At 46.7% G+C, this 16,304-nt stretch overlaps 1 protein-coding gene and 1 long non-coding RNA gene across 4 annotated transcripts in view; both read right to left on the bottom strand.

The window, feature by feature from the left end:
• Positions 1–213: 213 nt before the first annotated feature.
• On the bottom strand, positions 214–5,990 carry LOC144224026 (uncharacterized). Of its 2 annotated transcripts, none has more exons than XR_013332884.1 (3): positions 5,881–5,990; positions 2,366–2,523; positions 214–2,090 (listed from the first exon to the last, which is right to left on the bottom strand). It is a non-coding gene; the product is annotated as an uncharacterized LOC144224026 (long non-coding RNA). The 2 variants fall into 2 exon arrangements; XR_013332885.1 differs by lacking the exon at positions 5,881–5,990 and adding an exon at positions 3,633–4,030.
• A 3,915-nt stretch (positions 5,991–9,905) lies between these two features.
• The window catches only part of TMEM217B (transmembrane protein 217B), a 34,038-nt gene continuing 27,639 nt past the window's right edge, over positions 9,906–16,304 (bottom strand). Inside the window, exons 2-3 of one of the 2 annotated variants that reach the window (XM_077754834.1) lie at positions 12,172–12,245; positions 9,906–10,603 (exon numbers count right to left, since the gene is read on the bottom strand). In XM_077754834.1, the coding sequence (XP_077610960.1) occupies positions 10,022–10,576 (555 nt within the window). In that variant the 5' untranslated portion in view covers positions 10,577–10,603; positions 12,172–12,245 and the 3' untranslated portion in view covers positions 9,906–10,021. Of the gene's footprint in view, positions 10,604–12,171; positions 12,290–16,304 lie in introns of both variants that reach the window. The other variant, XM_077754833.1, reaches the window with a different exon arrangement.

Raw genomic sequence — 16,304 nt, 5'->3', positions numbered from 1 at the left:
TGCCGCCTCCCTTCTGGCCGTTGCCACGGGCTCTGTGGCAGCCCCGTGGAGCTCCCCCAGCCTCAGACACGTCGCCATGTCCCCCACCTCCTTGTCTTTGCACTTGCTGTTCCCTCCATCTGGGACGCCTTCTGCCCTTCCCTCAATCTTCGCCTATGCCCATCCCACCCAGACTATCAGCCTGGCAAACTGTCTTCATTGTTCAAAGCCCAACTGGCATGTCGCCTCCTCTAAGAAGCCTTTTCTTACCTGTAAGCCCCCTGCAGGGCTGGTACCTCGCCCGGTGTTATCTGCTTCTCCCTGCTTAGAAGCCCCTTCTTATCCCACACCGTTGCGGGTTCAACCATTAATGTTCTTAGCTGTCAGCTTCCCCTCCTGCCTGTGAGCCCCTCAAGGGCAGGAAGGCAGGTCTCATCTACTTCCTACCCCCAGCACCCTTCTCAAAGACCAACACAAAGGCCAGGTCCATCGTGCATTCGCCAACCTGACCAGAAGATGGAAGATCTCTTTTGGAGGAAGGGAAGCCTGACCTGATGGCCTTAGGCTGAACTGCTTGTGTTTTCGCTTTGCTCCTGTGACGCCTTCATGGAGCCTCACACATTGCCTGGACGTGATTGGCTGCAGAGACGCTGGAGCCAGGTTGCCTGGGTTCAAATCCCAGCAGTGTACCCTGTGTGTTAATCTAGAAGAGTGGCTTAACCTTCCTGGGCCTTGGTTTTCTCATCTGTTAGATGGGGAAAAACCATATGATGTATTTCATAGCCTTGCTGCGACAGTTAAATGGGTTCATTCATTTGGAGCAGTGTCTTGGAGATATTCACCCAGCCTTAGTTTATTTGGTCTCTCCGTGCATTTCTCTCCACAGACTTTTCAGCCCCTAGAGGGAAGCTCTCTATCTCCTTGGTGCTTTTTGTACCGGCTTGCTTAGAGTAGCACTCCTCAAGTGTTGACTTTAATTGGCAAGTCACCTGGAAGTTCAGACCAGTATCTTTTCCGTATCTGGTTAGCCTGGGATGAAGGGCAGATCAGTGAACACCTCGCCGGGTATAACCTACTCAGGGAAAGATGGCCAGAGGACACCAAGCCTGCCCCATCCACTCGCATTTTTTAGCGATCCAATAAGCAGGGCAGACAAAGGGACACTTGTGGACTGTTCGTTAAGACTGGCAACAATTCTTTGCCCAGGTTTGAACCACCCTGAGGTAGTGAGGGGAAATGCTTTGTTACCAGCAGGGAGTTGGCTCTGTGCTGGGAAACAGCGGGCAGAGGTAGACAGCTGCTTGCCTGTGTAAGAGAGGGATCTCCCGAGGGGGAGAGTTGGGCCTCCCAACCCCCAGATCACTCAGGATCAGCTGCAGGAAACTGGAGACCCCCACAGGTATTTGAGGCAGGAAGGATTGAATATAAGGAATTGGTTCCTTCACAATCTTTGGAAGGGGGCAAGAGGTTCCGTGCTGGGTCTCGGGGACGGCCCTTGTAATAACACTGCTGAGCTGCCCCATTGGGAGAGCAGTTAGCGCTGCCCCCTCGGGAAAGCGGGAGACAGGAGGCCACCCTTGGAACTGTTGATTTGCAGGGAACACCACAACTTCAACCCAGGGGTCAGGAAGTTACAGCTGACAACCAACCAGGCTAGTGGCCAAACCCTGGAAGGTGGCTGCAGAGAGACAGGGTTTCCGTAGCTTGTTTGCTAGTGGCAAAATCAATGGCGGCAGGAACATGGCCTCTGCCTCACTTCTGGTATTTATTTATTTATTAAATTTGAGTACAGTTGACGCACCATGTTTAGTTTCAAGTACAACATAGTGATTCGACAAGTTTATGCAGTATGCTGTGCTCATCACGGTGTAGCTCCATCTGCCACCAGAGATCACTATTACAATATTATCGATTCTATTTCTCAGGCTTTTTATTCCCAGGACTTATTCCTTCCACACCCGGAAACTTGTGTCTCCCACTCCCCTTCACCCATTTTGCCCGACCCCACACCCTCCGTCACACTTCTACCTTCTCAAGTTCACACTCTGTGTCCAGTCTCCAGGACGGTGGCTGCAAGGGAGTCTGGAACGTTGGGGTTTAGGTTTCCGTTTCTGCATCGGAGCAGTTGAAAGGAACACAGGATCAGCTGAGCCACCACATCCCCAGGCCCTCACTCACTGTGCTCCAGTCGCTGGCTTTCTGGCTGGTCTTTGAACGCACTAAACTTGCTCCCCCTGCTTAGAACTTTGTGTTTGCTGTTCCCTCTGCTTGGAATGCCCTTCCCACCGAGCCTCCAAGTCCTGTTAAGCATCACTTCTCCAGAGAAACATTCCTGTTCTTCTGACTGAGCCGGCCAGGTGCCCCTGAAATTATTGTATATACTTACAGGTTCACTTGCTTATCACTTGTCTTCCCTCCTTAGAATAGAAGTTTCATGAGGGCAGGCACTTTATCTGTTTTCTTCTCCCCTGAGGCTCCAGCATCCCAAACAGGGCCTGATGTGTAGTATAGCGTGTGCTTAGTAAACGTTTCTTGAATGAACCACTGAGAAATAGAGATAACATAGCTGATTTTGGACTTACCTTTGTTACCCAATTTGTCTATAATATTGTAATAACTTCCTCACGTGTCCCTCTTCTTCTTTAAAAAAAATTGTTTTAATGTTTATTTCTGAGAGACAGACAGACAGACTGCGAGCTGGGGAGGGGCAGAGACACAGAATCCTAAGAAGGCTCCAGGCTCTGAGCTGTTAGCACAAAGCCTGACTCTGGGCTCGAACTCACAAACTGCAAGATTATGACCTGAGCTGAAGTTGGACACTCAACTGAATAAGCCACCCAAGCATCCCATCTTTTTTTTTTTTTTTAATGTTTATTTACTTTTAAAAGAGAGACAGAGTGCGAGCAGAGAGAGAGACACAGAGATAGAGACACAGAGTCCGAAGCAGGCTTCAGGCTCTGAGCTGTCAGCACAGAGCCCGACACGGGACTCAAACCCATGAACTGTGAGATCATGATCTGAGCCAAAGTCAGACGCTTAACTGCTGAGTCACCCAGGGGCCCCAACATGTCCCACTTCTTGATTCATGGCGAGGATTGCATCTCATTTTTTACTTTTGCCTCACTTCTTACATAATGCCCAGCATATAGTTGGCAAACCATGCATTTTGGTGAATGAATGAAGAAAGAAAGAAAGAAAGAAAGAAAGAAAGAAAGAAAGAAAGAAAGAAAGAAAAAAGGAAGGAAGGAAGGAAAGGGAGGGAGGGAGGAAGGAGGGAAGGAAGGAAGGAAGAGAATGTTTAGGAGGCATAAGTGTGTTCTAGGATGCCCAAAGGCGTGGAAGGAGGGTGCTTACTTATTTATTTATTTTTACAGTAGGCCCCATACCCTATGTGGGGCTTGAGCTCGGGAATCTGAGATTAAGAATTGCATGCTCTGGGGCTCCTGGTGCCTCAATCGGTTAAGCATCCTACTTCGGCTCAGGTGATGATCTCATGATTTGTGAGTTCGAGCCCCGCATCGGGCTTTCTGCTGTCAGCACAGAGCCCGCTTTGGATCCTCTGTCCCCCTCTCTGTCTACCCCTCCCATGCTCATGCTCTCTCTCTCAAAAGTAAATAAACATTTTTTTAAAAAAGAAGAGTTTCATAGCCTACCAATGGAGCCAGCCAGGCACCCCAAGAGGGTCTTGATTGCACAACGGTGACACAATGCTAAACCAAATTGCCTCCGTTGGTCCAGAAAATGCGAGCGATCCCCGGATCAGCGGGTGGAGAAGGTGGGGCAGCCTGAGGTCAGCGTGGCTGGCAGGAGCTTGGCCTGGGCAGAGGGAGAGGCAAAGAGCCAGGGATGCTTTGGAGCTGCAAAGTTTACTTTTGGAATTGAGAGGCTTTCTAGTTGCTCGGGCACTTTTTACAATTGCTGTCTCCCAACCCCTCAGAAAGGGGAGTTCCCCTAAAACTCTGAGGAGCAGGATGGCTGAAGGTCCAATCTCCACATCATTCATAGACTTGGTCTTGTCAGTTTCATGCTGTCGGGGCAAGAGAAGAGCCAAATATCCTATCTTATTTTATTTTATTTTAAGATTGTGTTTGTTGAAAGATTTTGTTTTATTTATTTTTTTATTTGAGAGAGAGAGAGAGAGAGAGAATGGCAGTGTAAGCAGGGAAGATGGTCAGAGAAAGAGAATCTTAAGCAGGTTACACGCTCAGCACGGAGCCCAATAAGGGGCTTGGACCCTGGGATCATGACCTGAGCCAAAATCAAGAGTCAGACGCTCAGCCAACTGAGCCACCCAGGTACCCCTAAAGATTTTATTTTTAAATAATCTCTATATGCAAAGTGGGGCTCAAACTCACAACCCTGAGATCAAGAGTCTCCTGCTCCACTCACTGAGCCAGCCAAGTGCCCCTGAACATCTTTTAAATAAGATGCTGTCTCGTGTTGCCCCTTTTGGGATGTATCTCTGAAGAGGAAAGGCAGTGTTGGTAGGAGTCAGAAGCAAATTTTAGAAAAGTGTAAAGCCTGAGCATTTTTTGAATCTTTTTATATCTTTAATATGTAAGTCATTTTTAAATTATTTTTATTTATTATTATTTTTTAATGTTTATTTTTGAGAGAGAGAGAGAGAAACAGAGTATGACCATGTGAAGAGCAGAGAGAGAGGGAGAGACAGAGTCTGAAGCAGGCTCCAGGCTTTGAACTATCAGTATAGAGACTGATGCAGGGCTCGAACCCACAAACTCTGGGATCATGACCTGAGCCAAAGTTGGACGCTTAACCAACTGAGCCACCCAGGAGCTCCAATATGTAAGTTATTTTTGACCATTACCAAATAACTGACTCAGCTGTTTACATATTCACAAACATGAAAATAACACGTCACAAATATAGCACATAAATACACACTCACATACAAATACAACATACACAAACACACCCGAACATTCATATACACAAACACACACGATCACACGCACAAACACATACACAGAAAGGGCTTTACAAGCCCTTTTGCTTGTAAAGCAAAATTAATATAGTCAGAAGAAAAAAAATAAAAACAATATATAGGCAGAAGGCATTTGTAAAAACTATTTCCCAGGAAAGAAAGTCATGACTCACTTATGAAAAACAATGTAAGCATTTTTTTAAAAGTTTCACTTACTGAAATAATCTCTGTACACCACATGGGGTTTGAACTCACAACCCTGAGATCAAGAATCGCATGGTCTTCCAACTGAGCCATCCAGGTGCCCAAATTTAAGAATTTAAACAAGTTATTTCACTAACACCTGGTGAGCGGATGGAAGGGAAGGGAAAGGAAGCTGAGGAGAGTTTCACCGAGCAGCTTACCCACGGGAAAGTCTGTCTCGAGAGTCAGGCGCTGGCTCTCAGAGGCTGTCATCAACCTCTTGTCCGGTGGGCAAATGGGATGGAAAAAATAGCAAAGCCTCAGACCATACTTAGAGACTGGTTGTTGGGAGACACCAAAGAAAGGGAAAAATAGAGCTTTGAAAGCTGAGGACAGTAGCAATCAATGTGGGCAGTTCTGGGGGAAAGNAGCAGGGAGTAAAACACATGGGAAGTTTGACACATCTTGAACCAGATGGGGAGAAGTGGATACAGAATGAAGCCCGCAGGACATGGCTGCTAGGGGACACTTGGAGTTATAGGTGACCCCAGTGAGGTGGGAACGGTGCTCATAAATAGTCAGTGGTTGTGTACTTAAGATCAAACACCTTCCGGGAGCAGCCAGCAAAGGCCGTGGGAAAAGGGGAGACCCTCTTCTCTCTGGGGAAGTTCATGTCTGCTTGCTTCCTCTTGACACCATCGTCCCCACAGAGTAGCTTCCTTCCTTCACCCTGGGGTAGCTCTCCCATCCCAGGGGTATCTCCCGCACCTTACCTTTTCCTTCTCAGGGCTCTCTTCCAGGAAGACTTCCCCGACTCTCCAGTCTCCCAGAGTTAGAACTCCTCCGATGGCCTCCAGTGCTTCCCTTAGCACCCATCTTACGGGTCCAAATGGCCTTGAGTGACTCAGCCCTCCTGAGGCTGGCAGCCTCTTGAAATGTGGGCTGTACCTTGCTTTCGAGGGTATTCCCCAGTTCCTAGCTCAGAGCCTGCTACACAGCAGACACTCAGCAAACCCAGTAAAGCAAAGGACGATGGAAGGCCAGGGATCTTCACGGGGCGGGGGAGGTAAGGGAGTCGTGGTGACAGCTCTCGGGGTATACCCTTCCCAGGGACACCTGCACTGTTCAAAAGGCTTGTTTTAGGCTTGGTGAGGAGAGCGGGAAGATGTGGTATTTCTAGGATCAGTAGCTGGTGCGAAGGAAAAGAGTTAGGGAAGGAGGAGAGGGACAAGGAAGCCGATATCGTATCCCTTGTGAGTATTTCCCACCTACAACTATCTGCAGACTCCAGAAGGGAGTGAGAGAGGAAGGGAGAAGGAAGTCAGGAGGCTAAAGAGCAGTAGGAATTTGTCCCTCACTAGCCTGCCTGCCATAATCACCAGGTAGAAAGCAGGCAACAATTCCTTATTCTATGCTGCTGCGGGTCTGTGTCCGCTTATTCACAATTCTGTTTTTAGATGAAAGAGAGAGAAACACAGAGAGAGAGAGAGAGAGAGAGAGAGTCAGTCTTAAGCAGGCTCCATGCTCGTGGAGAGCCTGATGTGAGGTTCNGTTTTTAGATGAAAGAGAGAGAAAGACAGAGAGAGAGAGAGAGAGAGAGAGAGAGACAGTCAGTCTTAAGCAGGCTCCATGCTTGTGGAGAGCCTGATGTGAGGTTCGATCTCATGACTGTGAGATCATGACCTGAGCTGAAATCAAGAGTCAGATGCTTAACCAACTGAGTCACCCAGGCACCCCCATTCCACAAATATTTATGGAGCACAAGCTATGTGCCAGGTGTTGTTCTAGGTGCTGGGAAAACGGCAATGAAGAAAATATGATGCTTGTATTTTGGGGGGCAGTGGAGTAACTATGTGTAGTAAGTGAGGTGATAATATGTGTTATGAAAAAAATAAAGCACGGTAAGTAGGTTACAGAGGGAGGGCGTGGGGAGGGGCTAGGTTCATAGGTTGGTAGGGAAAGCCTCTCTGATGACTTTTGAGCAGACACCTGAAAGAAACAAAAGACAAAACGAGTGGATACTTGGAGTGAGAACATTCCAGACTGAAGGAACCACAGGTGCAAAGGCCCTGCGGCTAGAGTGTGCTGGGTGTGTAGGAGGAACTGCAAGGAGGCCAGTGTGGCTGGAGCGGAGGGAGGGAGGAAAGTGGTTAGAAAGGAGATCAGAAGGATGACAGGAAGCATTTCCAATGTTTGAAGGTCAGGGAGATGAAGGCCAGTGAGGCAGGTGGCGAATGGAGAGTGATGGCCCTAGTGTCCCACAGGCCAAGAGACAAAGCTGTTTGAGGTCAGGGAGGGATCGATTGGTCAAAAGCCATGGAGAGGTCTAGCAAGAGAAGGCTGGGCTCAGGACTGGGCAGTGTGGAGACCACCTTAACAAGAGCAGACTCGGTGGAGTGGCGGGAGGGGGGTTCCTGGGAGAATGGGAAGCTGGGATGGGGGTGGTGGTGGGGAAGCGGACACACAACGGGGGAGTCTGGTGCAGAGGGATGCACAGCCTTGTGTCTGAGCATCGTAAGCTTTGCTGCATCAGCTAACTCTTAGCTGGGCTGATGCTTGGAACTTGGCTTCCCTCCCCACCTCTTCTGAACAGGGTCGGTCTCCAGTCTCCCCACCGCCGCCCCAGCGGGGATGGGGGATTAGAGCCTGATGTCAGCCTGTGCTTTACTTTTTGTTTTCTGGTACCAGTCAAGACGTGCCTTGTGAGACTAGGGCGGGGACGCACACTATTAGTCCTCAGTTACCAGGTGGAGGCTCCCTAAATCCCTCATCAGCCACCCTTAGAGGATCTGGCTGGGAAGACAAACAGCGCGGGGCAAAAGTTTATTGCTGACTGCCATCTGGTGGACATTTTGGGAACTGGTCCGGATCCAGATCTGTGACTAGTAGGGTGGTGGGAAGAATCGAATGAGTTTTTCCAGTAGCACCAGGCACTTATTAAGTGTTTGGTAAAAATGGGCTACTGTCATTATGCTCCTGCTTTGGAGGAGTGTGGTTAAGATAAATGTGTCCCTTGAGCACCTGGGTGGCTCAGTCGTTAAGCATCTGACTTCAGCTCATGTCATGATCTCCCAGTTTGTTGAGTTGAGTCCCAATCCGGTGAGCTTGAGCTCCATTTTGGGTAAACACGAGCCCCTCCTCCGGTAGCCCCCTTCTCTCTTTTCTTTCTCTCTCTCCCTTGTTCTCTCTCTCTGCCCTTTCCCCCTCACTTGTGCCCTCTCGCGCTCTCTCTCTCTCAAAAGAAATGTGTCCCTTGATTTCACTTACATCATTTTTCTTAATGTTTACTTATTTATTGCGGAAGAAAGAGATTGCAAGCTAGGGAGGGTCAGAGAGAGGGAGAGAGAGAATCCCAAGTAGGTTCAGTATTGTCAGTGCAGAGCCTGACTTGGGGCTTGATCTCAGAACTGTGAGATCATGACCTGAGAGCTGAAGTCAAAAGTTGGGCGCTTAACCAACTGAGCTACTAAGGTGCCTCTCACTCCCAACGTTTTTTGAATGAAAAGGAAATATTCTAAAAGGAGGTCCCTCTTTTTTATCTTGGTAAAGACAAGAGTGCTTCAGGGAACCAAGTTGGACATTGTGCTTACAGTCAGATGTTCTAGATTCAAATCCCGCTTTTGCTACTGTGTGACCTTGATCACATCCCTTAAGCACCCTGTGTCTCAGTTTCATCAAATCATAAAATGGGAGCATTAGTGTTCATGGCACACCAGGTAGTAAATGTAAAGGGCTCTCTGTAAAAGATGCTCTCTCTTAGTTAATGGTAGTGACATACAAGCTCTCAATCCGGGGGGTGTATTGTTGTAAAAGAGTGCTCTCAGGGTGCCTGGCTGGCTCAGTTAGGAGAGTGTGGGACTCTTGATCTCAGGATTGTGGGTTCAAGCCCCATGTTAGGTGTGGAGATGGCTTAAAAACATAAACTTGAAAAAAAAATAGTGGTTCTCAACTGGCGGCAGTTTTGCTCCCCAAGGAACATTTCTCAATGTCTAGAGACATTTTTGTTTGTCACAAGGGCAGGGGATGCTCCTGGCATCTAATGGGTAGAGGTCACAGATGCTAAACATCCACCAATGCCTAGAACAAGCTGCCTACGGGACCGATTTATTCTGTCCAAAATGTCAATAGTGCTTAAAATGAAAAAATCTTGGAGCTTTTAAAAGTGAGGATTCTTCTTGCCATGTCATGGACCAACATGAGGAACTGCTTTCTGAAAAGTAAGAGAAAAGCAGAGTGACGCATGAAGCTGGAAAGGGATTCTTCCTACAAGTATATGCAAGAGCAAAATGAGGGTCCAGATTCCTGTGCTGTCTAGTATGGTAGCCAGGCGCCAGTCATATGTGGCTATTGAAGTTGAAATTACTTAAAATGGAAAAAAAAATTTTTTTTCTAATCGATCCCTGGGTTGAAATAGCCACGTTCCAAGTGTTTAGTAACTATTTGTGACTAGTGGACAGCACGGGTACCGAACATTTCCATCGGCACAGAAAGTTCTACAGGATAAGCACAGCTCAAAACAAACAGAAACAAAAAAAAATCTCAGCAGAACCAGGCATTTGTGGGACAACCCACAAGAGAAAAATTAGAAACTAAGGACACGCGGGGAGGAGGGGACCACGAGAAGTAACTACATACACCAATGAGATGGTTAAGTAAGAACAAAGGCGGGGGCGCCTTAGTGGCTTAGTCGGTTNTAAAAAAAAAAGAACAAAGGCGGAATATAATTAAGTCATGAATACACACATGCACAATAACTGATCTGTGCAATCGTCCCCCCCGCCCCAAGAATACCCTTAAGTGCATAAAACTCAAGAATCTTTAAAAGGTAAGCAGAAGCAACAGAAGGCAAGAGGGAAAAGGGGAAGCTATTGCTGGGGAGTGCTGTGCCTCTCTTTCTCTCCTTCCTGGCACAGTTCAGTTTAACTTGTGGTACAAGCTTCCCAGCCCGACAGGTGGCCACGAATCGACTGTACTGATGGAGGAGCGCCTGTGGCGGTTTATTTTAACTGAAACCTTGGGGATCTTGTAAAGGATGCAGGTATGCTTGGTGATGAAAGGCAGAGAGAAGAAGTGAAGGAGCATACGGGAGATTTGGAAGAGCAGATGCAGGTAACTCAGCTCCTTGAACTGATCATTGATGATCCCGTTGATGAGCATGACCATGGAGAAACTGATGAGTTCATAGGCGATGATCCACAGTGCGTAGCACAGCAGCCCCACGTAGTTGTTCGTGTGGATGCAATAGAGAAGCAACACGCTGAACAAGATGGTGGTGGTGGATAAGACGATGTCGATGCTTCCCTTGTGGGCCATGACCCAAGATACCGTCTCAGAGTTTGTGTCCATGTAGATATTGACTCTGTCCTCGTAGCCAAAGTACGTAATGTGGTTCAAATCAAAGATGAGGAACTGGATGGTGTTGAGGATAGAGAAGATGCCCACCACGAGGCAGGGAGTCTTGTTGTTCATTTTATACGTGTTTTACCACAGCACCTGCTGCAGGGGGAAAAAGGAGATACAGAATAAGATGGTGGAGCTAGCCCTACACAAATTCCTTGAGCCACTGGATATAAATGGGAGAGAGCTAAAATAAAATTGGTATATGGACAGGCAATGGGCCAGAAGTCAAGGGACATGGGTGTCTGGCCCCTGCTCTGACATAACCAGCAGTAGGTGACCACGTCCCTGGGAATTGAGGGCGCCGTTGGCCCAGGATACTCCTTGGGTAGCTCCCAGCTCTGCTGTTTCAGACGCAGCTATGCTTTAAGGTAGCAAAAAGCACACTGTCCAGGCTCATGGCAATTGGGAAGCTCCTGTATCTGGAATGATGATANACGTCCCTGGGAATTGAGGGCGCCGTTGGCCCAGGATACTCCTTGGGTAGCTCCCAGCTCTGCTGTTTCAGACGCAGCTATGCTTTAAGGTAGCAAAAAGCACACTGTCCGTGCCAGGCTCATGGCAATTGGGAAGCTCCTGTATCTGGAATGATGATGGAGTCAGATGGAGTCAGCTCTGGGCTCTTCTCCGGGATATTTTTTTCTGTGAAGTCAGAAAACTAGTTTGGCTCCTTGAGGGCCTGGAATGACCCCTGAATGTTTTTTTCACTTGCAATTGTTCTATTATATTCAAATATACTTTTTTTTTTTTTTTTTTTTTTACCATTTTAGCCCTTTGCGAGTGTATAGTTCAATGGCATTAAGTACATTCACACTGTTGTGTGACCATCACCACCATCCATCTCCAGGCTTTTATACACCCACCAGGAAACAGTCCTGTACTTAGCAAATGCTCACTGCCCCCTTCCCTATGCCCAGCCCCAGCTAACCACTATTCTCCTTTCCGTCTCTATGGGTTATGACTACCCCAGGCACCGCACGTAAGTGCAGTCATACAATATTTCTTCTGTTGTGCCAGCTGGTTTCATTCAGCATAATGTTTTCCAAATTCATCCCAAATATCCTTGTATCTTATTCTCCATGATCCTCCCAACTCCGTGTGTCTCCAGAGTTTAGTCCTTGGTACACACACCGCCTGCTGCACCCCAGGAACCAGCATTTCCCCAGTAGGGTAGGAGAAGCCTTGTGCTGGCTGCTGGAGAGCTGCACTGATCTTTGTCTGTTCCCACCAACCCAGCCTCAGGCCATCCCTGCCACCAGAGTCGCTTCCAGAGTGGCTACTTTCCACAGGGTGCTCTCCTGGGTCATTCAAAAAGAGGGCCTCAAACCACACAGGCGTATCCGTTTGGTGTAAGACTGTTTTGCAGATTTCAAGGCATTATCTTTATAGACCCCTTGGGTTTTTTGTTCTTGCTGCCCCCGCCTTGGTTTTGGCCTTTAATACCTCCCCACGGTCATGGTAAAAACTGCCTAACGTCTCTTTCTGCCTCCTTTCCTGTTCCTCTGGCCCATTCTAGTCACTCAGCAAACATCTATTGTGCATTAACTATGTGCTGGACATTGAGCTCGGCACTAGACATGCACAGGTAAACATTCTAGTGAGGAAGCTAGACAAAAACAAGAAAAATGGGAGTAAAATGTTTTTAACATTTTTAAAGGAAAACTTACCATGCGTTGTGATGAAGGCTGTGGAGGAGGTGGTCCGATGTCCTCAAGATGTAGCAAGATCTGATCCAGAATCACTATATTGTACACCAGAAACAATATAGCACTCTATGTTAATCAACTGGAATTAAAATAAAAACTTTTTAAAAAAAGATCTAATCCAGAATGAAAATCAGGGGAGGTTTTCTTTCCTCTTCTTTTTACAAATGTTTTTTAAAATTTACTTTTGGGAGAGCACAAGTGGGGGAGGGGCAGAGAGAGAAGGGACAGAGGATCTGAAGTGGGCTCTGCGCTGACAGCAATGAACCTGATGAGGGACTAAAACTCACTGAACCCTGAGATTGTGACCAGAGCTGAAGTCGGAAGCTCAGCTGACTGAGCCACCCAGGTGCCCCGGGGGAGACTTTCTGAAGAAGGCAATCATTGAACTTGTGTCCTAGAGGGAATGGGCAACCACTGGGTGGAAAAGGGAGGGACTTCACCTCTGGCAAAGTGGACAGCATTCAAGTAGGCATGCGGACAGGCCAAAGCCATTTGGGAAACAGCGAGTCTGGTGTGGCTTGGGTAGAGAGGTAGGCTACAGGGAAGGGCAGGAGTCCGAAAAGAAGAGGACTTACCTGCCATGTCCAGGTTTCTTTGGAAGGCAATGAGGACACTTGGAAGGGTCTTAAGGATGTGTGTGTGTGTGTGTGTGTGTGTGTGTGTGCGTGTGTGTGATGATCCGATTTGCATTTTAGAAAAACATTTCTTGGGCCACCTTGGTAGCTCGGTCGGTTGAGCATCTGACTTTGGCTTAGGTCATGATCTCACGGTTTGTGGGTTTGAGCCCCACATCATGCTCACTGCTATCAGCCTGTCAGCGCAGAGCCTGCTGTCCCCCTCTCTCTGCCCTCTCTGTCCCTCTATCTCTGCCCCCCTACTTGCACCCTCCCCCCAAAACATAAATATTTAAAAAAATATATAAAAACGTTTCTTGCTGGTATGGGGACCACGGGTCAGAAAGGAGACAAGAGTAGAGGCAGGCAGAGCAGTTGAGAGGCTTAAAGGCAATGGTGAAGCAAGGCAACATGGGGTGTTAGGGGGTTGCATTTGCAGTCTGGGGCTGTGGGAGGAGTCCGGGATTAGCACCTGGGTCAAGGGTGGCCCATTCACTGAGCTGGGAAGCACACTTAGAATGGGGAAGGGAAAAATGAAGGAGGACAGCTTGAGAAATGGTGGGTTTGAACTCCCCTGGGATATGTCTATTATGAAGTCCTCTCCATCAACCTGGGACTCAGAAAGAATCTGAGTGTTTCTGAAATACAGCTTTGGGCTGGATACAGGGTTCTTGGTGAACAGTGGGAGGAGGAAGTATTTTGAATATATTATCCCATCACCATTTGGCCTCCATTGTTTCTGCAAAGAAATCAGCTGTTAGTCTTACTGAGATTCCCTTCTAAGTGTTGAGTCATTTTTCTCTTGCTGTTTTCAAGATTTTCTTCTTGGGGTGCCTGGGTGGCTCAGTCAATTGAGCATCTGACTTGGGCCCAAGACATGATCTCATGGTTTATGAATTCAAGCCCCACATGGGGCTCCCTGCTGTCAGCACAGAGCCTGCTTTGGACCCTCTGTCGTCCTCTCTCTCTGCCCCTCCCCCAGTCCTTCTCTCACATACATTCTCTCTCTGTCTCAAAAATATAAACATTAGAAGATTTTCTTCTTGTCTTTGACTTGAGCATTTACTATGCAGTGTTTATGGATCTCTTTGAATTTATCCTAATTGAGGGCGCCTCGGTGGCTTAGTCCATTAAGCGTCCGACTTTGGCTCAGGTCATGATCTCACGGTTCATGGGTTTGAGCCCTGCATCAGGCCCTGTGCTGACAGCTAGCTCAGAGCCTGGAGCCTATTTTGGATTCTGTGTCTCCTTCTGTCTCTGACCCTCCTCTGTTCACGCTCTCTCTCTCTCTCAGAAATAAATAAAAAACATTAAAAAAATGAATTTATCCTAACTGGAATTCTTTGGGTTTCCTGGATGTGTGTGTTAGTGTTTCTCAATAAATTTTTATGACTTTTTCATAACTTCTGTATCTTTTATTCATATTTATTGGTATTCTGTGTTTGATGTGACATTGCCATCATATTTTCCTTCAGTCCTTTAATCATGGTTTCCTTTAATTCTTTAAATACATATATGTTTAATGTTTATTTTTGAAAGAGAGAGAGCGTAAGCAGGGGAAGGGCAGAGAGAGGGAGACACAGAATCTGAAGCAGGCTCCAGGCTCTAAGCTGTCAGCACAGAGCCCAATGTAGGGCTTGAACTTAGGAATCATGAGATCATGACCTGTTAGTTAGACGCTTAACTGACTGAGCCACCCAGGTTCCCCTCTTTAAACATATTTATAACGGCTCTTTTGAAGACTTTTTCTGTTAAATTTGATATCTTGTCACTCTTACAGGGAGTTTCTGTTCCGATTTATTTTCTGATATATAAGTCATACTTTGCTGTTTCTTTACATGTCTTATATTCTTTTGTTGTTGGAAACTGGACATTTAATTAATTAATTAAAGTTTTTAGGACATAAAATTTTTTAAAAATATAATTTATTGTCAAGTTGGCTAACATACAGTGTATACAGTGTGCTCTTGGTTTTGGGGGTAGATTCACGTGATTCATTGCTTACATACAACACCCAGTGCTCATCCCAGCAAGTGCCCTCCTCAATGCCCATTACCCATTTTCCTCTCTCCCTCACCCCCCCATCCACTCTCAGTTTGTTCTCTGAATTTAAGAGTCTCTTATGGTTTGCCACCCTTTCTGTTTGAAACTATTTTTCCCCTTCCCTTCCCCCCATGGTCTTCTGTTAGTTTCTCAAGTTTCACATACGAGAGAAAACATATGATATCTGTCTTTCTCTGACTGACTTATTTCACTTAGCATAATATACTCCAGTTCCATCCACTTTGTTGCAAATGGCAGGATTTTATTCTTTCTCATTGCCAAGTAATAATCCACGGTATATATATGCCACATCTTCTTTATCCATTCATCAGTTGATGGACATTAAGGCTCTTTCCATAATTTGGCTATTGTTGAAAGTGCTGCTATAAACATTGGGATACATGTGCCCCTATGAATCAGCACTCCTGTATCCTTCGGATAAATTCCTAGTAGTACTATTGGTGGATCATAGGGTAATTCTATTTTTAATTTTTTTTGAGGAACCTCCACACTGTTTTCCAGAGTGGCTGCACCAGTTTGCATTCCCACCAACAGTGTGAGAGGGTTCCCATTTCTCCACATCCTCACCAACATCTGTTGTTTCCTGAGTTGTTCATTTTAGCGACTCTGACTGGTGTGAGGTGGTATCTCAGTGTGGTTTTGATTCATATTTCCCTGATGATGAGTGATGTTGACATCTTTTCATGTGTCTGTTAGCTATCTGGATGTCTTCTTTGGAGAAGTGTCTGTTCATGTCTTCTGCCCATTTCTTCACTGGAAATGAAGGAGAGGAACATGTGTATTTAACTAATGAAAACCAAGTCTAGAAGAAAATGTCATCCGGGGGCCCCTGGGTGGCTCAGTTGGTTAAGTGTCTAACTCCCAATTTCAGCTCAGGTCACGATCTCACAGTTTGTGAGTTCAAGCCCCACATCAGACTCTGCTCTGACTGTGTGAAGCCTGCTTGGGATTCTCTCTCTCTCTCTCTCTCTCTCTCTCTCCTCTCCCTCCCATGCTCATGCTCTCTCTCTCAAAAACAAATAAATTAAAAAAAAAAAGAGTTGCATGCTCTAGCAACTGGGCCAGCTAGGTACCCCAACAACCTCATTTTTAAAAATAGACAAGAGATTTGGGGCACCTGGGTGGCTCAGTCAGTTGGGCATCCGACTTCGGCTCAGGTCATGATCTCACAGTTTGTGGGTTCAAGCCCGCGTCGGGCTCTGCTCTGAAAGCTCAGAGCCTGGAACCTGTTTCCGATTCTGTATCTCTCTCTCTCTCTGCACCTCCCCTGCTCACGCTCTGTCTCTCTCTCAAAGATAAATAAACGTTAAAAAAATTTTTAAAAATAGGCAAAAGATTTGAGTAGACACCTTGCCAAAAATATATAAGTATGACAAGTACATAAAAAGATGTTCAACATCATTTGGCATGAGAGAA

The sequence above is a fragment of the Crocuta crocuta genome, unplaced genomic scaffold (genome assembly GCF_008692635.1).
Source record: "Crocuta crocuta isolate KB4526 unplaced genomic scaffold, BGI_CrCroc_1.0 scaffold132, whole genome shotgun sequence".
Classification (NCBI taxonomy): domain Eukaryota; kingdom Metazoa; phylum Chordata; class Mammalia; order Carnivora; family Hyaenidae; genus Crocuta; species Crocuta crocuta.
This window is presented reverse-complemented; position numbering and strand designations above follow the sequence as displayed.